The 22,632-nt window shown below is 41.6% G+C and overlaps 1 protein-coding gene across 2 annotated transcripts in view; it reads left to right on the top strand.

Moving 5' to 3' along the window:
* Window positions 1–914: 914 nt before the first annotated feature.
* Window positions 915–22,632, top strand: part of fsip1 (fibrous sheath interacting protein 1) — a 44,120-nt gene continuing 22,402 nt past the window's right edge. The window contains exons 1-9 of one of the 2 annotated variants that reach the window (XM_024146359.2): window positions 915–1,182; window positions 1,299–1,476; window positions 3,933–3,990; window positions 4,095–4,264; window positions 4,359–4,437; window positions 4,736–4,831; window positions 8,444–8,580; window positions 8,779–8,892; window positions 12,804–12,971. In XM_024146359.2, coding sequence (XP_024002127.1) covers window positions 1,306–1,476; window positions 3,933–3,990; window positions 4,095–4,264; window positions 4,359–4,437; window positions 4,736–4,831; window positions 8,444–8,580; window positions 8,779–8,892; window positions 12,804–12,971 — 993 coding nt within the window. In that variant the 5' untranslated portion in view covers window positions 915–1,182; window positions 1,299–1,305. Of the gene's footprint in view, window positions 1,183–1,298; window positions 1,477–3,932; window positions 3,991–4,094; window positions 4,265–4,355; window positions 4,438–4,735; window positions 4,832–8,443; window positions 8,581–8,778; window positions 8,893–12,803; window positions 12,972–22,632 lie in introns of both variants that reach the window. The other variant, XM_024146358.2, reaches the window with a different exon arrangement.

Below are 22,632 nucleotides of genomic sequence, written 5' to 3'. Positions count from 1 at the left end.
GGGGGTGCACACAATGCAAATAGTCCGGTTAGCCATTTGATTACCTGTTCAGGACTCTTATGGCTTGGGGGTTAAAACTGTTGAGAAGCCTTTTGTCCTGCACTTGGCACTCCGGTACCGCTTGCCATGCGGTAGTAGAGAGAACAGTCTATGACTGGGGTGGCTGGGGTCTTTGACAATTTTTAGGGCCTTCCTCTGACACCGCCTGGTGTAGAGGGCCTGGATGGCAGGCAGCTTAGCCCCAGTGATGTACTGCGCCGTACGCACTACCCTCTGTAGTGCCTTGCAGTCAGAGGCCGAGCAATTGCCGTCCCAGGAAGGTTGTGTCGACTTCAGAAGACAACAGAGAGAGCATGGCCCTATTCACATTGACAGGACCGCAGTGGAGAAGGTTAAAAGCTTCAAGTTCCTCTGCGTACACATAAATGACAATCTGAAATGGTCCACCCACACAGACAGTGTGGTGAAGAATGCGCAACAAGGTAGAATTGAAAGTATCCTGTCGGGCTGCATCACTGCCTGGTARGGCAACTGCACCGTCCGCAACCGCAGGGCTCTCCAGAGGGTGGTGCGGTCTGCCCAACGCATCACCGGGGGCAGACTGCCTGCCTTCCAGGACACCTACAGCACCCGATGTCACAGGAAGGCCAAAAAGATCTAAGGTACTGCACTGAGATGCAGTACCTTAGACCGCTGCGCCACTCGAGCCCTTATTATATTATTTATCTTATATGAAGTAGAAATGCTCGTAAACATTTTCCCCGATTTGGTTATACTTTTTTAAAAGCACATTTTTACATTACGCACTATGCAAAGCTGAAAAAAAGATTGATATCGTATCATACACATAGCGTTTTACCTCGGACTTGTATTTTGAAGGCAACATCTGAAAACGGGAAGTCATGTGGATAGATGCTTCTACGGGTTGCTTCTGTGAAGCTAATGTTAGTGCAATCTGCGATCCTTGGGACGTCCCTACTCTAAACCCATATACCCTAACTATAACCTAACCCTACCATTTTAAATGTCATCTTCCCAAGGATTCCAGATTGCACCAACCGCGATACTAATAATACATATGGCTAGTATTCAAAGTTTGTAGTTACCACTTCCGGGTCTTTTGCGTCCTTAGATACCACCCCGAAAGAAAAACATCACCACGCCTGCCTACWCAGCTATCAGGTATCTAGACTATATTTATAATTTAACGAAAAATACAATAGAACATTTGATTTATTTACCTATATAATTATTGCAAAATGCTCTATTCTAATATTGGGTTACGTTAACGTTACCAGAGCACCCATGGATATTACGAGAGGCAGTTTAGATGATATCTCCCGCCCGGCATCCAACGAGCGTTCTCGCCCGGGTAGCCGTGTATCAACTGTGTCACTGCCTGACGTCGGGAGAGTTTTTCATCCCAGCCCGACGTCCCTGGTGGTCCTGAGCGATGATGCCCCTAACAATAAGCTGGTAATGTACTTACATGCACACTTTGTGCGTGTAGAACAAGATTACCTAACATATGCTCCTCAAGAAGTCAAGGGTCAAGTCAAGAAAACACATTTGGAATAATGTGTCAAGAAGGGGACACAGTTTGAACCTGATAGTATTTGGTTAATGTTTCACAATTTCCTTTGGGTGATGGACCATTCTTGATACACACAGGAAACTGTTGTGCGTGAAAAKCCCAGCAGCATTGCAGTTCTTGACACAAACCTACTACCATACCCGGTTCAAAGGCACTTAAAGTTTTTGTCTTGCCCATTCACCCTCTGAATGACACACATACACAATTCATGTCTCAAAGGTTAAAGAACGATTTTCAAGCCATCTCCTCCCCTTCAGCTACACTGATTTTAAGTCGATGTAACAAGTGACATCAATAAGGGATCATACTGTAGCTTTCACCTGGATTCACCTGGTCAGCCTTTGTCATGGAAAGAGCAGGCATTCTTAATGTTTTGTATACTCAGTGTATAAAAYCACCACCATATTTGGTTCTGTTAGCTAACTGTCCAGGTTGGAGCTTTGTACCTGAAGGTCCCATGTAGAGGCTGTGTTGTGTGGTTGCTGTGCATGTTTGTTCAAGAACCATTTGAGGACCTTATAATAATTTGGTGTGATGGAGTTTCTTACACTTTTGTACTGTGTTTGGAGGCTTTGATGGTGGCTTTTGAGTCTGGGTAGACAAAATATCCACAGGAAAGTATTATTAAACCGACTTCAACACAAGTCTCAGTGTGTGGTGAATATTTGTTTGCTCGAGACCTAAGACACATGCATGTAATTCATGCATATTAACTGAAGTCTTGCAGCTGTTTTARATGGTTTTGCGCATGTGATAGAAATTTAAACAGCAGTACTTTAAATAATACTTTCCTATGGATATTTTGGCAAAAATGTTGACCCACTGAAGGACTAACCGCACACAGACAACCGGTAGAGTAAGTTCAAATGTAACCTCATCCCCAGGCTATAAGCCTGGTATATCAATGATTCAGTGTTGGCCTTAGTGGGAGTGACCATAGAAGTCTATGGAAGTGACCTGCTGAGTAAAGTATTTGAATCACACAGCTGCGAGGTGTGTTGTAGMAGATGATTGGTTGGCAGATTAAGCCAAAGCCAATATGTCCAGGTCTTTCTGTTTTGGKAAACAAAGGCCAAGTTTGATGCGTTGGTCCACCAGACATTTGGGTGGAAGTGTCTGGGAACAAGATTAGTTCAAATGTAATTTGATTTCTTCATTCTGGCTTGTATGGAAACTTTCCAAGTTTTTGCAGTGCTCTGTTTCAGACTGTATACCAATAATTGGTATCACAGTCTGATTTATTACATTTTAGTCAATGCTCTTATCCAGATCAACTTACAGGAGCAATTAGGCTTAAGTGCCTTGCTCAAGGGCACAATCCCTGCTCAGGGATTCGAACKGGCGACCTTTCAGTTACTGGCCCAATGCTCTTAACTGCTAGGCTACCTGCCGCCCTTATTATTAGGCAAGGGTCCGAGCAGTTTGAGAGCAGTGTAGCCTATATTCAACCAGTAGAACATGAATGGTGGCAGAAGGCGGTTAACTAACTCTAAACTTTGATACCTTTCTGAACTATACAGAAATATTAAGAGCATCTTGGTGTGTTTTCTTAACTTGTCTTTTTGTCTTTTACTGTTACCCAGTTCTTACAAGGCAAGCCAACCCTAACCTTTATCCTAAACGTTGCTTTAAATATACTACCATTCAAACGTTGAGAGAATGCCAAGAGTGTGCAAAGCTGTCATCAAGGCAAAGGGTGGCTACTTTGAAGAGTCTCAAATATTACATATATTTTGATTTGTTTAACACTTTTTTGGTTACTACATGATTCCATATGTGTTATTTCATAGTTTTGATGCCTTCACRATTATTCTACAATGTAGAAATATAGTAAAAATAAAGAAACACCCTTGAATGAGTAGGTGTGTCCAAACTTTTGACTGGTACTGTATATATATCTGCCTCTAAGGTTTCTTATTGTAACATATACCCACCTTGCTGGTTTTTTCTTGATCCGTGCCTGTTTGGCAACACTTTTCCCACCTCCGAAGGTACAGTATATCCATAATCGGTAGACTTTTCTGATTTGAAAAGTCGTCAMTTGCGTCACCAAGGTGTGCCCAAGAAAGATTTAAATAATATTGAGTAGTTATTTATGATGCAAGGTGATTTGTAGATTCGTCAGTTTCGACTCGCCTTTAAAGCCGGCTGCAATGTTGAAAGCGCAAAAGCGAAATTCATGGGAAACTTTGACTCCGCTTCTTGTCTGGAAAGCCCTTAAGATGGAATGTTAAAATAARTATACTGTTTTTAACTGTAAACATGACTGCCTCTTGACTTTCCCCATCAATGGGCCTAGAACCTGTGGTTTGAATAGATGTTACAATTACTTTCCTAGGATCACAGCAACTCACATGAAAACCTCAAGTCTCCAGATGAAWGTCTTCCTGAGAAAGGTAGGCATAAGTACATATCACTATGACATTTTAGGAAGTAGAATACTGAAAAGAAAACGGATGAACATATTTGTATGCATGCATTTCTTTGAATGAATTTCCAGATCACTCCATTGGAGATGTATCTGATGAGGAGAACGAAGATCCAGAACTCCAGAAGGCCATCAAGAAAATGAAAATACTTGACAAAATCTTGGCTTCAAGGATCTCAAATGAAAAAGAGGTCAAGAGAAAAGGAAAGGAGCTCCATCAGAAACTATGGCAGGAACTATTGGTAAGCACAGGGATACGCAGAATACACACATTAAATTACATTTTAAGAATGCCTATATGTTAAAGGGTATTCCCTACCTATTTCTGTGCAGCAGATAAAGCCCAACAGATCTTCAGAATGGGCAGATGAAGCAGAAAATACAAGGATGTTTTTGGCACTGGCTCCTTCCAGTGGTAAGTGAAATATTAAACAGTAATTCCAGAACGCAGATCAGTGTGGATACTGTTTACAATGCACATTAACTGGAGCTTTGAGGACAATGTACACATATGCCAAATTACTATTCCAAGATATACAGTATAAATCACGTTTTTTAAATTTTTTATCACCATTTTCGATCAGCTTTTTTTTTGTATGGGATATGTCACAGCAAATTGATAACGTTATTTAGATTCAGTCTCAGAATTTGAATATGGTAATTTGCTATTAATATACAGGCTATGTGTAATAATCKGTTTTCATTCACCCTAGCTCACGGATCCAGTGAAGAATTGGACTTTGCTCCTGTGTTTGGGACTCAAGTGCCTGACAAAGAGTATGAAAGACACAACAGACAAGTGGAGGAAAGTGAGTTTGTTTAAATATGCTGGAACACAATTATACACTTTACATCATTAAGTTGCTCATATATGTGTATGTAGGCCAATGTACACTGTAACTAGTCCTGTAACAACGTTAGGACTATATTGCAATGTAGTTTTATTATTRTACGCTAGATGGCAGTATAACCCTAGGAAACAATGTAACTATTTTGTAGTTTCACTGTGTATTCAGTTTTCTTGGTGCTTTCATTCCTGAAAACACCACATAGACTACATCTTTCCCTCCAAACTATCCATGAACAACTTTTCCCATCTTTTGAATTTGCTGTTTGCTGGATGACATGTCACTCAGTCATAGTTTGAGAGCCATGAACATTGTGGAGTGGGCCCTTTTCAATTGCATGTATTTCAGTGGTCCAGAAACATAACATGCATGAAGTTTAATTGATACAAGGTCATTTGGAATACTTCCTTAGATTGTTGACAATGTCTCTCCAGAACGTCTCAGGATGATATTAGACAGAGCCAGCAGGTTCTTAAACTCCRAAGTTTACACGTTTACCTGCTGGAATCCAAAAATGCATGAACAGCTCCCAGCAGTGGAGGATCCTCAGAGGAGGAAGGGGAGGACCATCCTCAGTAAATTTAATAAAAATAAAAATAGTGAAACATTTTGAAAAAGTACTCCTTTTTAGATGAACTATACGAAATACAGTGCATTCGCAATGTATTCAGACCCCTTGACTTTTCCCACATTTTGTTACGTTACAGCCTTATTCTAAAATTGATTGTTTATTTCTCCTTGTAAATCTACACAAAATACCCCATAATGACAAAGCAAAAACAGGTTTTTAGAAATGTTTGCAAATGTATTAAAAATAAACTGAAATATCACATTTACATAAGTATTCAGACCCTTTACTCACTACTTTGTTGAAGCACCTTTGGCAGCGATTACAGCCTCAAGTCTTCTTGGGTATGAAGCTACAAGCTTGGCACACCTGTATTTGGGGATTTTCTCCCATTATTCTCTGCAGATCCTCTCAAGCTCTGTCAGGTTGGKTGGGGAGCGTCACTGCACAGCTATTTTCAGATCTCTCCAGAGATGCTTGATTGGGTTCAAGGGCGCTGGCTGGGCCACTCAAGGACATTCAGAGACTTGTCCCGAAGCCACTCCTGCGTTGTCTTGGCTGTGCGCTTAGTGTCGTTMTCCTGTTGGAAGGTGAACATTTGTCCCAGTCTGAGGTCCTGAGCGCTCTGGAGCAGGTTTTCAACAAGGATCTCTCTGTACTTTATTCCGTTCATCTTTCCCTCAATCCTGACTAGTCTCCCAGTCCCTGCCACTGAAAAACATCCCCACAGCATGATGCTGCCACCACCATGCTTCACCGTAGGAATGGTGCCAAATTTCCTCCAGACGTGACGCTTGGCATCCAGGCCAAAGAGTTCAATCTTGGTTTCATCAGACCAGAGAATCTTGTTTCTCATGGTCAGAGTRCTTTAGGGGCCTTTTGGCAAACTCCAAGCGGGCTGTCATGTGCCTTTTACTGAGGAGTGGCTTCGGTCTGGCCCCTCTACCATAAAGGCCTGATTGGTGGAATGCTGCAGAGATAGTTGTCCTTCTGGAAGGTTCTCCCATCTCCACAGAGGAACTCTGGAGCTCTGTCAGCYTGACCATCGGGTTCTTGCTCACCTCCCTGACCAAGGCCCTTCTCCCCTGATTTCTCAGTTTGGCCAGGCAGCCAGCTCTAGAAAGATTTTTGGTGGTTCCAAACTTCTTCCATTTAAGAATGATGGAGGCCACTGTGTTATTGGGGACATTCAATGCTGCACAAATGTTTTGGTACTCTTCCCCAGATCTGTGCCTCGACACAATCAGGTCTCGGAGCTGTACGGACAATTCCTTCAACCTCATGGCTTGGTTTTTGCTCTGACATGCACWGTCAACTGTGGGACCTTATATATACACAGGTGTGTGCCTTTSCAAATCCTGTCCAATCAATTGAATTTTCCCCAGGTGGACTCCAATCAAGTTGTAGAAACATCTCAAGGATGATCAATTMAAACAGGATGCACCTGAGCTCAATTTTCGAGTCTCATAGCAAAGGGTCTGAATACTTATGTAAATACGTTTTTATTTATTTTTTATATTAAAAACAGTTTTTGCTTTCTCATTATGGGGTATTGTGTGTATATTGATGAGGACTTTTTATTTATTTATTTAATCCGTTTGAGAATTAGGCTGTAATGTAACAATGTGGAAAAAGTGAAGGGGTCTGAATACTTTCCGAATGCACTGTATAACCACAAATAATTWATATAAACTATAAACCACCAAATAATTGATTGAAGCACACTGTTTTGCAATGAAGTTCAACAGTAGCTTCAATAGCACTATGTAGGGTAGCACCATGGTGTACTTCCGTCCTCCTCTGGGTACATTGACTTCAATACAAAACCTAGTAGGCTCATGGTTCTCACCCCCTTCCATAGACTTATACAGTAATTATGACAACATCCTGAGGACGGCCTCCAACCTATCAGAGCTCTTGCAGCATGAACTGACATGTCCACCCAATCAAAGGATCAGAGAAGGAATCTAGTATTGAAAGCYTAAGCTACGGCTAGCAAGCACTGCAGTGTATAAAATGTGGTCGTAGTTGACTGAAAGAGAGAGAAAGACAATAGTTGAACAGTTTTAAACAAATTAATTTCTTTAAAAAATGAAGGAGAAGCGAGKGGGAGCAAAAGAAAGGGGGCATAGATATATTTCTTTCTTTTTTTCACTTACTTAGCTAGCAAATGCAGCTAACTAGTTTAMCCTACTCAAACACCCGGCTGAAACCAAGGGATGCTATGTTAGCTAGCTGGCTATAACTATCCAACACAACACTGGAACTCTTCCAAGTCAAGGAAAGCTTTTGGTTTTACTAATTTATTGCCACCGGGGACTGACTGTGAAACTGCAGAACTGCTTACTGACTGTACACTGTACTACATGATTGTAGCTGGTTTACTAACGCATTAGTTATATTGACTATGAAGTTACTTTAGCTAATATGGTGACAACAATGTAGGCTCTTTGTAGCTGTTATTTGGTTTGGTTTGGAATGTTTTTTTTGCCTGGTCATATACAGCTGATGTGTTGTGTATTGAAGTCCGCAAGCGAAGGGAAAAGGTGAGAGGAGGAGAGCGCATAGATGCGAGAAGGAATACAACCTGGCTGATATGAAAGTGAACTGTGTTTACGTGTGGTCAGGGGTCTATTCATTCCGCTGATTCTGTAAAAAAAAAAATCTAAAACAGAATGCAAATGGAACGAAACGGGGATAAACATATTTGAATTTGTCCACCCTAGATCAGCTAGATGCAGGCAAAATGTTCTCTCGACCTGTGTGCATCTACATTGTAAACTTTCATTCATAGGCTAGGTTGTAGCAACCTCATGATGGGTATATGGAAAATTTGAGTATCATTCATGTAGMAGCCTATCAATGTTACATTGCACTGGGTGAATGGAATATGAATGACAGTCATCCAATATGRTGTAATAGAAATAAGGCCATGCTCATYAAAAAWWAAAAAWAAAATCCTCCTTCACCTAAAACTGTACCAACCGCCACTGACTCCCACACAGGTGAAAAGGACCTCAACACCACAGCAGCAGACTTGGCTGAAGTGGGTCACGAAGAGAGGGCAGACGAGTCAGAAGGCAGCCAGAGTGGGGTTCCCAGGGGCAAAAATAAACAAGACTTTGTGAAGAAAAATATTGAGGTATGTCAAAGTTCATGTTGGGCAAAGTGCAGTGTCAGACTCTCACATGACTTTGGAGTCTCACATTACTCATGTTATTTTTTRCCCAATGGGAAATATATATAGTTCTTCAACTCAAAGACTCAGGGGCCTGATTTGAAAGTAACTACAATCTGATCTGATGAATGATTGTTGTCACTACTTTGTCAAACATGACAGTTGGCGAGTGGTGTTGGAGGCCCAGTGCAGATGACACAGGAGGAGAAGTATCGTCTCGAGGAGCTCCTCAGAGACATGGAGGAAGGGGACAATGCTGGGAAGGCAGGCTGTGAGGTAGGCCAAAATACAGCCCTGATGGTGAGCATGTGGTGTAGGAGGACTCATGTTTTCAAGTGTCTAAATGTGGCAAACAGAGTTCATCTAGACTGCACCATTTGTCTCTCTCGCACAGCACTTGGTCTACACACAAACATTTCACTTATTATGTTTAGGGTAGTAGTAGCCAGTTATCATGGTGTGAATAGTTTGTAATGTATTGAGCAACGTCTTTCAAGCACTGTGTTACTCACATAGCTGTTATGGTTGTTGCTATGGCCATTACTCATGAGTACACAGAGAAACTGTTTAAYTGATCTACCGTTTTGAAGTCATTTGCTAATCAAATCGAAGTGGCCTAACTAAACTGGCCTAAACGCTGACCTACTTTACAATTACAGCATATGTTGTAATATACACTACAGTTCAAAAGTTTGGGGTCACTTAGAAATGTCCTTGTTTTTGAAAGAAAAGCAACAAAAAAAAGTCAATTAAAATAACGAAAATTTGATCAGAAATACAGTGTAGACATTGTTAATGTTGTAAATGACAATTGTAGCTGGAATATTTTATGGAATATCTACATAGGCGTACAGAGGCCCATTATCAGCAACCATCACTCCTGTGTTCCAATGGCATGTTGTGTTCGCTAATCCAAGTTGATCACTGGCAGCTTCATGAAATAGTACCCGTAKAACACCTCTCAACATCAACAGTGAAGAGGTGTCTCRGGGATGCTGGCCTTSTAGGCAGAGTTGCAAAGAAAAAGCAATATCTCAGACTGGRCAATAAAAAMAAAAGATTAAGATGGGCAAAAMAACACAGACACTGGACAGAGGAACTCTGCCTAGAAGGCCAGCATCCCGGAGTCGCCTCTTCACTGTTGACGTTGAGACTGTTGTTTTGTGGGTACTATGTTTAGGGTAGCTGCCAGTTGAGGARTTGTGAGGCTTCTGTTTCTCAAACTAGACACTCAAATGTACTTGTCCTCTTGCTCAGTTGTGCACCGGGGCCTCCCACTCCTCTTTCTATTCTGGTTAGWGCCAGTTTGCYCTGTTCTGTGAATGGAGTAGTACACAGCATTGTARGAGATCTTCAGTTTCTTGGCAATTTCTCGCATCGAATAGCCTTCATTTCTCAGAACAAGAATAGACTGACGAGTTTCAGAAGAAAGTCCTTTGTTTCTGGCCATTTTGAGCCTGTAATCGAACCTACAAATGTTGATGCTCCAGATACTCAACTAGTCTAAAGAAGGCCCGTTTTATTGCTTGTTTAATCAGGACAACAGTTTTCAGCTGTGCTAACATAATTGTAAAATTGTTTTCTAATGATCAATTAGCCTTTTAAAGTGATAAACTGGGATTAGCTAACACACTGTGCCATTGGAACACAGGAGTGATGGTTGCTGATAATGGGCCACTGTACGCCTATGTAGATATTCCATAAAAAATCTTCCATTTCCAGCTACAATAGTCATTTACAACATTAACAATGTCTACACTGTATTTCTGATCAATTTGATGTTATTTTAATGGCCAAAAAATTTGCTTTTTTTTCAAAAACAAGGACATTTCTAAGTGACCCCAAACTTTTGAACGGTAGTGTAGTTTAGATTTGGGCAAATCCACYGTAACAGAGTGATGCTGAGACTCAGATTTTTCACTTTAAAATGTATGTCAAACTAAACACAATGGTTGCAAAGTTAAACAAGCCAAAGTAAAATATCTGAGTCTCTGCATCACTCTGTTACTATGAAATTGCCCATATGCATGTTTTGAAACAATGACTACTTGGCAGCAACGGTAGCTGATTTTGACTCCCCATAGTCGTTATTTACCAGATGTCATGTGCCATGCAAAGGTCACAGGGATTGCCACATCTTCTGAATATCAGACAGCAATCTTATTCAGTATTATGGTTTATTCGTATGTGCAGAAAATCTGTACTTATGCAGTGCCAGGTGCATTTGAATAGCCCCCTGTATTCCTATGTTTAATATCATTTGTGAGAGTGTTTGCCACCTGGAGCAGWCAGTTTTCTGTTCTGCAGCCACCCACTGACCCACACCCTATAAACTTCAAATGGTTGATTTTCAGGTGCAATTTTCCCCTAATGGCTTAGCTGGCAGCTGTGGCTGCGAAGCCTGCATTTTCAGGTCAGTTATGATGAACCTTGCCCGTTGCCCGTCTGATGAGAGGACCTAGACTTGCACTTCTCTCACATACTGTACCATTTAGTCTGACCCGGACTGCCATGCATCCCTGGAACATCTTGCCAACGTTTTGAAGTCTGGCTGCTGTATTTATGATGGTTTCCTTTACTTTTTAGAACAATACTGCTGTAATTACGTGGCGGATATCTAACCGAGAGGAGCATACATGTAGATGCTGGGGTCTTTTATTGGTTAGAATTAGACTTCCTGTTATTGCGTGGAGTGCTGTTATGAATGGCTGTTGAATAGYGAGCACATATTTCATGTTGATAGTCAGGAATCCACAGTGACCATGTGGGCAAGTGCACCCAGACAGGGAACTTGGCAGGGCCAAGTAGGACTCATAATCAGTTACAGGCCATAGCGCTGCGTCTGTGTCTCTCCTCCTGAAACACTTTCATGATGGCCTTTCCTCCATTACTAGTACAATCCTCAACTGCATATTGTACTAGAAACCTGGGGTGATAAACATGGTATCACACTGAGTGCTCTTTGAAAGGCTGCCTTTCCATAAACACAGGAAGACTTCTCTCTTTAGAAAGTGAATCGCTTAGGCCTACCTCAGGTCCCACTGTGTTTTCAGTGTAGGACAGGACACAATGTTCCTCAGATTTGGCTGTAGTTTTTCCTTAAATTAATCTTACATATCATAGGTACAGTAATACAGTATATAGGCTTTTTGATACAGGGTATTGAAGAACAACTTCTCTATGCCTCAACAGTATAAATAAATGAATAGTGTGTCCAGGACCCTGGATAGCTCTGTTTCATCATGTCTCCTCCTAGATAAATCCTGTTGTGCTGCACATCCAGTAGCTGACTGATTTGTCTGTTAATGTGTCAATTTGTGCTCGTAGCAATTAGACTGTCCTCTTTTTACATTCACATTCTATCATTCTACTGTATTCACATTCGATTGGTCGACTATATTACTACATCTTTTTATCACGAAGTCATCACACACAAAAAACAACTGTAACTGGGCATATAACTAATGGGTTATAATGTTATTCAGATGGGTCATTTTGAAGTCTTTTGTTTGTGCTAGTTGGTAGTGGAAGCTTTATGGCTCTGTTTGTTGATAAAATATTCTCCTGTTCACTCATCTTCATGCACTGAGATCATAGCGTAAAAGGGTTTGGCTCTCTCTGTGGAGCCGCTACTGAGATCTCTGAGCTTAGCAGTAGGGCTGCTGGACAAGTCTTAGCTCATTACTGGGCCCAAAATGAGCTCACCATCCACCTGCTGTTTCATATGATATAATGTAAGCCTTACGAGACAGTCASTCATTGTGAGGCAGAGGCAATTGTTAAATATTTGGCATTTTGGAGAGTTCTTGGCAAGACCCATGGGGCAGTGACCAGTATTCTGTCTTCTCTCCAAAAGCGAATTCCGGGTGCAAGAAAGAGTTGTATTTAGAGTACCTTTCGTAAAGAGTGTGTCATTCGTGACAGTAGTTTGGATGGGAGGTCAAATAGTCCAATGTTATATTTGAATAATAACRGGAGGGTAGATTTAACTTGGACATGGCTTCGGTCCAGTTTTGAAGATATAGGGTTTGCCAAGTATTTCTGACAGAATTCTCTGTTGAGAGTCTGTTTTTTGGGCTCAACCTTTTTTCTTTTGCTGTTATTTGGGGGACATTTTTGTGCCCTTGCTACTTGGAGGGKGGGACCGCTTGTCATATACTACAGTCTATATGTTGTCTTCTTCCTAGGGAGACATGTGGGCTGCTCCAGTGCAAGCGGGTGAGGGTTACACCCCCGAACCAACAGAACGAGACCAGCTAATTCACATTGACTCCAGACTGCAGCTTCTCCTTCCTGTTGAAGACTTCCTGTCTGTGCGAAGCCCCTACCCTGACCACAGTCTGCCCCAGGCCCAGGTATGTACTGCACAGCCCAAATGTCTACCTCCTAATAGGTCTGGGTTCACAAAGGTGCCATTAACTACTCAAAACACCATCTCTACCTGCAAAGAGCCAAGGTCATTAAGACTCATAACATGGTCAACACAGTGGGACATCAACTACAGACTCTTGTAAAAGCTTTGTTCATTGAACCTCAGGCAGACCCGCTTTCATAAAATGGGAAAATTTGTGATTTTGTGTTGTTAGTTTGCACCCTAACTTTAGTACTCTCATGTTGAGTCATATTTCCTCAACACCCATGCTAAATGCAACAGAATTGCATAGTTTACCCCTTGTAAAGTGTAAAAAAAAAACATTTGTCTGAGCATCAGCAAATTGTAGGCTACTTTATGTTTCTGCTAGACTGAGCTTGTGAATTGCCCAATAAATATTCATTCACTTTTCATATGTTGCATGCACAAATCTATCTGGCTCTTACCCATGCTAATGCAGTACAGCAAAGTATATGCAAATCTAAAAAAATCTGGGTTTGAGGCAAAGGATGATGGGAACGATTTCCCTTCATAAAACTACCACAATGGAAGAGGAACATTGTGTCCATTGATTCACATGAGGATTCCAACATCTCCTTGTGTCACGTTCGTCGTTTGGATGAAGAGAGGAGGACCAAGGCGCAGCGTGATATAAATACATTCTRCTATTTATTATAACGAAACAAAGAATACTTAAACAGACTTACAAAAACAACAAACGAACGTGAAGCTATATAATGACAAGTGCATACACAGGCAACTTACACATAGACAATCACCCACGACCTACCCAATGAATATGGCTGCCTAAATWTGCTTCCCAATCAGAGACAATGATAAACAGCTGCCTCTAATTGAGAACCAATCTAGGCAGCCATAGACATACAAACACCTAGACTAGACAACGCCCCATAAACATAAAAAAYCCCTAGACATGACAAAAACACCTACATCCCCCATGTCACACCCTGACCTAACTAAAATAATAAAGAAAACAAAGATAACTAAGGCCAGGGCGTGACACCTTGTGTGCTGTTTGAACGTACTGTTCTGGAGTGGCATGGTCATTTATCTGCTCATTAGAACCCTATGTGCTACTTGAAAGTCAACTCTCAAACTGTTTACCATTTCATCACTGAATATATCATTTATCTTAGATTTGAATTTCAATGACAGAATAATAAGGCTAATTTATTCAGCTTCTACATTAGGAAAGCAGAAGCTGTACTTTTTCTTCAGGTTAGGTAGATGAGACTGAGCTTGTTGAGGAGCAAGGCATGACTCATGTGGCTCTCCTTGTTTACTGGGTCTTTGCAGAAGAGGAATCAACACAATAAAAGACAACAATAGTCATAATCAGTATTGATACCCCATCGGTAAATACAATTTTTGAGGACATTTAAGTTCATTGTATTGGCACCAGATTATCTTTTGTCCTCACTTTAGTGACTTCTCCCAGACATGAGCTCACTCAGAATTATCTCAGAACCTTATTGCTAAATTCACTAGGCCAGATGGCATCCTCATCAGTGTCTTCTGTTGAGGCTGTGTTCCTGGGGAAGATGTTTTTGAAGTCATAAAGTGTTTTAGGATAAGAATTTTGAGCATCTAGGGTATCATTTAATTCTGTCACTGATTGGATCACAGTTTGGAAAAAGAATGGCCATGGAATCCCAGCTTTTCAATGTCAAGTTCACGTTGTATTTTGTAATGTCCTGAGTATTTATTGTGCTGGAGAGGTGTAGATGAATCTCTGCCTGTCCGATTTGACTTTTTATCATGCTCCCACCAGAGGCCTAGATCTTTTCAACCATTCAAAGAATATTAGTTACCAAATGTGACGTGCAAAGTTTGATTTCGAAAGGTAAAAATAATATATGCGGTGTGATGTTGCAAGCGGCTGTGCCCATAAAATAGTTTTTAGCAGTTTGATTGCCATGTCTGAGGGGGCAGGGACTTGAAGCTATGGTCACAGTTATGGCATGCYCATTAAAGCTGGACTACAGTGTCAATAAATCAAGAGCTTGGGACTATAAGGTTCTGTCTGCATTTTTGTCCAATTTTTGCTATTGACATGTTCTGTTCAATGTTCTCTACCTATATAGTACTCTGAATACCCCAATTAATGTTAAGTTCAAAAMAATACAATATAAAAATTGCTGACACCATTCAAACTAATGAGGGTTCGGAACTTTAAAGCCAATTATCTCAGAATCATCTTTTGGCAGATAGAATGTTATAGTCCCAAGCTCTCTAAATCACTATATACACCAGCCCTTCATTCTGCCTCAGTGGCGGTAAATCCAAMGGTGGTCGTAAAATTATATGCTTTTGTTTTGTGGTTGCCTTTCTTCTCGGCAGTAGCTTGCACGATTCTGACTCCTAATTGAAACCGTTTGGATGCACTGTAGTAACCTGCTTACGTGCTGTACACACACCGCCAAGTTATCGGGAAAAGTTATTTATTGGAAAGTTCTTCCTTGCTCACACTATACAAAATGAAACATAGTGTGTCTTTTTGAACAACACATGTTAACCTTCAACGAACAGATTGCTGTTGGAACAATCTCATTTCAGATCGATGACCTTCTACATTTGACATGGAAGAGGCAACTGTTTAAGAGTTTACACCCCATCATGCCCAGAGCTTAATGACAGGGCTGCTCAACATAGAGAAGTGCCAGCCCCACACATGGCACAACCTTATCCCTTTCATTTAGAGGCATCTGGGCATACAGTTGCAACATACTACATGCAGATGGTGTGGAATAGTGTCTCCTTAATTGTATTCTTAATCTCATCATTATGATATTTTTTACTATTTTGGAGTCCGGTGTCTCAGACCAAGGCAGAAAATACATTTTAAATGCCTTTTTTTGTTCTTCTACCACTCACACATATCTTAGTTAGGGTGGTCTTATCTACATCCTGGTTTGTAGTCAGACATGCAGCCTTTAGTTTAGTGGTGCACCTAGCCCAAGTTGAGTTACTTGAGGCTGACGTTTGATTTTGAAGTTCTCTTTTATACATACCTCCACTCTAATGTAAAACACTGGCATGCAGGCCTTGGTGGATATTGTACTGATTTCAATGAAAGATGCATGGATTCCTGAAAATCRATTTTGTTAAATGGCTCATGAACCAGACTCTAAGAAACATCCGTCAAATGGCCCTTTCACGGCAGGGGTGTCTCCTGTCTCAGGTGGAGGGCTTACATAAGAGAGGCCCTGAACTCTTTCCCCTTCCATTTTTTGCTTTTTATTCTAGAAAGTGGCCATGTTTCATATCAATCTCATACCTGTGTTATAAACATATAGTTAACCTCACCTTGTTGCAAATAGGATGTGGTCCTAAGAAGCTGTGGACATGGCTGTCTATCATTACTGTATATGCACCCGCCCCTTAGTGTGTTTGTGTGGGAATGTGTGTACCACCCACATGTTAAATCTAGAGGTGGGGACTCAGTTATGAGCATCAGCTGTTGAGTGGTGCAGCTTTTACATATCCTTATAGCACATGATATTCCTGCAAGAGGTGGCTGGTAGAGAATGTACTGGTCAAAAGTGGTGGTCACCATGGCAGCAGATGCAGTGGGATTTGACTATGGAACAGTTTCCTTAGTGACCGTTGCGATTGCACCTGATCTTTCCCCCAAGAATATCAAGGCCTTGTTAACGTTTGCCTCGTAACTGCAGCATTGCTATTGTTGTGTGCTGGCAGGCTATTTCTGCTATAAGGCTATGAGGTCACTTTGTGGGTTTTGAAGAAACCTATGGTTTCACTGCACTGAATGGTGAGTCAGAGACCAACACAGAAAACGCCCTGCTGACCACCACATGAGCAGAGTGTTTACTAGGCCTATACTTTGCAAACTCAGCTTATTTGATATCTTAAAACTCATTAGCAGCTTTGGCAATGTGTACTAGCCCGTCTTGCTATGCCATCGCTACAGGACTAACAAATCCCGCCGAGGCTTTGGAGATAGTGTCATCTCTCAAGCAATCACCAATATTCCTTAGTCCTAGAATGACCTAGAACATTGTATGAGGAGGTGTTTTGTTCCACGTTTTGAGCACTTGTGTTTGTTTTTCTTTCCCAAGACCCACTGTGTGCCTTGCCCTCAATAGGACTAGAGTAAATTATATGACAAAATGGGGCCGGTGGAGATTTCAACAGAACAATATCAGTTCCTCTAATCCTTTGCCAATAGGAAGATGGGAGTAGAATTCTTTGCCTTAATATTAGAAGATAATGTCCTCCTTGATATATTAAAAACACTACCAAAGGCAACAATACAAAAGGTATGTTCTGTTTCTGGGCATCTGCTTTAGTTTTAAAGTCCAACTTGTAGTACATTGCACATTGTTAAACCAATCTGACACAGTTGAGCACCAAGCCATTTAGACTAGCACGACCAAGGCAAGAGATGAGGCGGTCAACCTATGGTCTGGTATCAACCTTAATTTGAGGATAAAGTATAAAACAGGATGGTAAAGAGAGCTTGGCCTTGGGAGCAGTGAGATGTCATCTGGTGGCACTTTAATGTTTCTTGCCTGYGTAAAGCGACTGTACTCCACACCCTTCCCTTCCCTAGCCTGTAATTACCATCAAACAGGTTTATAGGCTCTTTATAAACAAGTTTCCCATTGGTGTTATCCACAGGAACACTGGTGTTTATTTATTTGGTTAACTTTGTTTTCTTTTTTATTCCGATGTTAAGATTGATATAGGCCTGGGCCTATACTAGTGATACAATGATACATGGATTTAAGAAACAAAGGCACTGTAAGCTATTTAAAATATGCCTTCTAATAGCCTAAAGCAGGCAATACTTTATGGGAATCCATTCCCTAGTTACTTGCCTTGCCTGATACAGTTGTAATAATATTATAGATATAGCCATTCGTTCAGCAGTAGGACAGGAAATGATCACATTCCCCTGCAGTCACTACTTGTCTGAATGTATGGCCCTGGCCAGCTATACATTAACTACTGACACTGCTCTCTGTTCAGCAATCTGTGTCCTTTAATAAACGTCATTGTATAATTAAGCAATGAGGCCTAACTGGGTGCGGTATATGGCCAATATACCACTGCTAAGGGCTGTTCTTAAGCCCTGAATGCTGATTGGCTGACAAAATATAAWTTTTTACTGCTATAATTACGTTGGTAAACAGTTTATAATAGCAATAAGGTACCTCAGGGATTGGTGGTATATGGCCAATATACGACGGGAAAGGGCTGTATCCAGACACTCGTTGCGTCCTGTGTAAGAACAGCCCTATTGGCAATATACCACAAACCTCCGAGGTGCCTTATAAGTTTCTCAACTTATTCATGTGCGTCATTCTTTGGCTAAAGTTCTCTACTTCATATTGTTGAAGGGTCTAAAGGGGGGTTGTCGTTGGTTAGTGGTCTCCAATGTCTCCCTATGCTTTAGCTGAAGTGATGGGTTGGGATGTGTTGGTGAGAGAATAGCATAAACACAGAGGCAATAGATTACAACTGACGTTAGTATAGGTCCTCCTTTGCCGAGAAATGTTTAGAACATTTTACCCATGCAAGACTTCAAAAGGATTACACACTATAATTTCCTCCAAGCTTTACATATGGTTTAATTGTATTGCATGCCTGTTATAAGACATAATATTTGTGCAATATTGTATTCCATGTTCTTTTTGGGTAGTAGATAAGCCATGAGGTTTTGATCTACGGAACAATGATTGCTCCAGACCACCCTCAGTTCCCCCAGGAAGGAACTATAAAGTCCAGATGACCCACGAGTACATCTTCTAATACTTCAGGAATGTCCAGCAATCAGAATGTCATCTGCTGATGATCCAGCATGCTGTTGTAAAAGCTGAACTCTTGTGTGAGGGAAGGAAAAGGTCAACTTCGACACAAGCTAATATTGTAACTAGGACATTTGAAAGATGTAAATATATACTGAACAAAAAATATAAACGCAACATGTAAAGTGTTGGTTTCATGAGCTGAAATAAAAGATCCCAGAAATTTTCCATACGCACAAAAAGCTAATTTGCCATGATAATCCATCCACCTGARAGGTATAGCATATCAAGAAGCTGATTAAACAGCATTATCATTACACAGATGCACCTTGTGTTGGGGACAATAAATGGCCACTCTAAAATGTGAAGTTTTGTCACACAACACAATACCACAGATGTCTCAAATTTTTATGAAGCATGCAATTGTCATGCTCACTGCAGTAATGTCCACCAGAGCTTTTGCCAGAGAATGTAATGTTCATTTCTCTACCATAAGCCGCCTCCAATGTCGTTTTAGAGAATTTGGCAGTATGTCCATCCGGTCTCACAACCGCAGACCACGTGTAACCATGCCAGCCCAGGACCTCCACATCCGGCTTCTTCACTTGCGGGATCATTTGAGTGGGTGCTGAGGAGTATTTCTGTTTTGTAATAAAGCCCTTTTGTGGGGAAAAACTCATTCTGATTGGCTTGGCCTGACTCCCAAGTGGGTGGGCTCTTGTCCAGTCATGTGAAATCCATAGATTAGGGCCTAATGAATGTATTTCAATTGACTGATTTCCTTATATGAACTTTAACTCAGTCAGATCGTTGAAATTGTTGCATGTTGCGTTTATATTCTTGTTCACTCAGTATATGAAACGACATTGTCCTCTTTAAAAAAAAAAATATTAAGTGTATATGTTTTTCTATGTCAGTCAGGTCTCTAGTAACTAGAGGGACTCTGAGAGAGATCAGTGTGGGCTGCAGTGTATGTCTTTGTAGGTTGATTAGTGTGGGGTTAAGGGGTTGTTGCTGTTGGATTGACCTCTATGTCCAGGCATCACTGTGCAGGTGGTGCTGACWGGCTACATCTGCATTTCACACCTCTGTCTGCGAGGCGGGGAGAAGGATTATGGGTCATGGCTGGGCAAAGCGTCTGTCTGACTGAGAGGAACTCAGCCGGTGCTTCCGCACGGCAGACCCCAGAGCTCTCGCAGCGCAGAGCTCTTGGCGAGGCATGTGGAAAGGCCTTGGCAGATAGCCAGAGTCCACGTGGCACAGCCCAAATACGAAGCTCCGCTGTAGCCCAGCCTGAGAGGGGAGCATGCTTTTCTAAGAAACAACCGCTCTGAATGAGTCATGGACTAGTTCCTGTTTTCATTAGTACACATTCATCTTTCACTGCTTACAATGAAGAGCCCTGCCAGAAGGTCACCGGCAAGACAACAAAATGTTGTTAATTTATTAGATATGCAAAACAGTGAATAACCTTTTTCAAGCTAGACAGGGTTGAGCATGGTTAGCACTAGGATGAGAGTTTAAGCCCCTGCAAGAGCATTAGTCCTATGTCAATGTGCATCATGAGTATTGTTTTTAGTATTATCAGTGATCAGAATGCACTGTGGTCCTTGCTGCATTATTGCTGCACTATTGGTTATTGGGCAGCGGGCCAGGTCTTTGTTTATCTCATTTTCTACTATGTTCGGAAAACACAGGCCCTGTTTGGCTCCTCTTCAGTCTGTTGACAAGGGAATGGTGCAGTTTCAGTGGCTCTTGTTATTCTTACCTGAATCTGGACTCCTCTAGTCAAGAATAAATCTAGCATCAATATGCTTTCAAGCTGCTGCCATGTATCGACTGTCAGAATAAATATATGGCTCCTATGAGAATACACGTGCTGATAGATAGTAAGTGCAAATGTGACCTAATTAGTTGTCTTGTTGCAGTGGGTGGGCTATGCAGTGGTGTCTGTATCAATAGGGATCCAGCTGTTGATCTATCTTGGCAAGCAGCAGGACAGATGGGACCCACATTGGTATCAGTCTCAGTGGCTGTTCTTCACTCCTGAAAAATAAAACATTTGCGCAACGACATGTCACTTGTTCAGGTACAGGACCTGAAAAATGTCCARACCTCTGATATGATGCCAGGAGTTATCTTTACTCGTACCACTCTGATTGATTGAGTGTATTTTAATTTTGTCTTGAGTAGGGCTGTGGCAGTCATGAAATTGTCAGCCGGTTATTGTCATGAAAAAGTCTGCCGGTCTCATTGTAATTGACCGTTAATTAACTTCTTGAGAATACAGGGGGTGCTATTTTCCCATTAGCATAATTTGCTCTACAGATTAAACTGCCTCTTATTCAATTATTGCTCTTACTATATGCATATAAATAATACCATTGGAAAGAAAACAATCTCTAGTTTCTAAAACCGTTTCAATTTTGTCTCTGAGTGATACACAAGCTGTCTCTTATACACATCTAGATGTGTATAAGAGACAGGGTCTCAGACGATCCTGCAGGTGAAGAAGCCAGATTATTTAGGTCATGGGTTTTGCTGTGGCAGTCATGAAATTGTCAGCCGGTMATTGTCAWGKAAAWYWCTGRCYGTCTCATTGTAATTGACCGTTAATTAACWMAAACACCTTTAGCATCTCCAGGCCTCCATGCGTACAAGCCGCAGACGCATGCCTTTGGAACAGCAATTTAATATCCATTATTTATTTTAGTCAGGGCTAAAGAAACATTATGATATGAAGAAAATGTGTTTCAGAAGAACAGAAAATGAGTTGGCCTAACCTACCCTATGTTATCTGGCTATGCTCCATGCACAGCGCGCATAAAACCCGGAAGCCAGCCGCACCAATGTGTCGGAGGAAACACCATACACCTAGCGACCTGGACAGCGTTCACTGCGCCCGGCCCGCCACAGGAGTTYCTAGTGTGCGATGAGACAAGGATATCCCTACCGGCCAAACCCTCCCTAACCCGGACGACGCTAGGCCAATTGTGCGTCGCTGTCTCGACTTCTGCCGAAGTCGTTGCCTCTCCTTGTTCGGGCGGTGCTCGGCGGTCGACGTCACCGGTCTTCTAGCCATCATCGATCCATTTTTCATTTTTCCATTGGTTTTGTCTTGTCTTCCCACACACCTGTTTTCAATCCCATCCATTACCTCTTGTGTATTTAACCCCCTTGTTTTATGTCAGTGTTGTTTCTTGCTGTATAGGTGCGCGACGGGTCCTCGTACCCATGTTTATTTTATGTATGTACATTTTCGTGTTTGGAGCATGTTAAGTGGACATATATTAAAAGACTCCATTTACACTCCGTTTGACTCTCCTGCGCCTGACTTCCCTGCCACCTATACACACGACTCTGACAGTCGCCCCATGGACCTCCCGGTCGCTGCCGGCTGCGACCAGAGCCTGGGCTCGAACCCAGAGTCTCTGGTGGCCTCTCTGGTGGCCTTAGACCACTGCGCCACCCGGGAGGCACCCTGTCATGGCTTTTGCGCCATCAGTACAGACACCAACACATCTTGACCACCAAAGTCCATTTGATGTCACAAAGCTGTCCAGTACWTAAAAAATATCCTCTCATGTTGTCCTGGTTTCCAGTGGTTTGCAGAAAAGGATGTCTTCCTTAATTGACCCCCCATAAACATAACGGACATATACAGTTGAAGTCGGAAGTTTACATACACTTATGTTGGAGTTATTGAAAATCGTTTTTCAACCACTCCACAACTTTCTTGTTAACAAACTATAGTTTTGGCAAGTCGGTTAGGACATCTACTTTGTGCATGACACAAGTAATTTGTCCAACAATTGTTTACAGACAGATTCTTTCACTTATAATTCACTGAAG

The sequence above is a fragment of the Salvelinus sp. IW2-2015 genome, unplaced genomic scaffold, assembly GCF_002910315.2.
Source record: "Salvelinus sp. IW2-2015 unplaced genomic scaffold, ASM291031v2 Un_scaffold16374, whole genome shotgun sequence".
Classification (NCBI taxonomy): domain Eukaryota; kingdom Metazoa; phylum Chordata; class Actinopteri; order Salmoniformes; family Salmonidae; genus Salvelinus; species Salvelinus sp. IW2-2015.
This window is presented reverse-complemented; position numbering and strand designations above follow the sequence as displayed.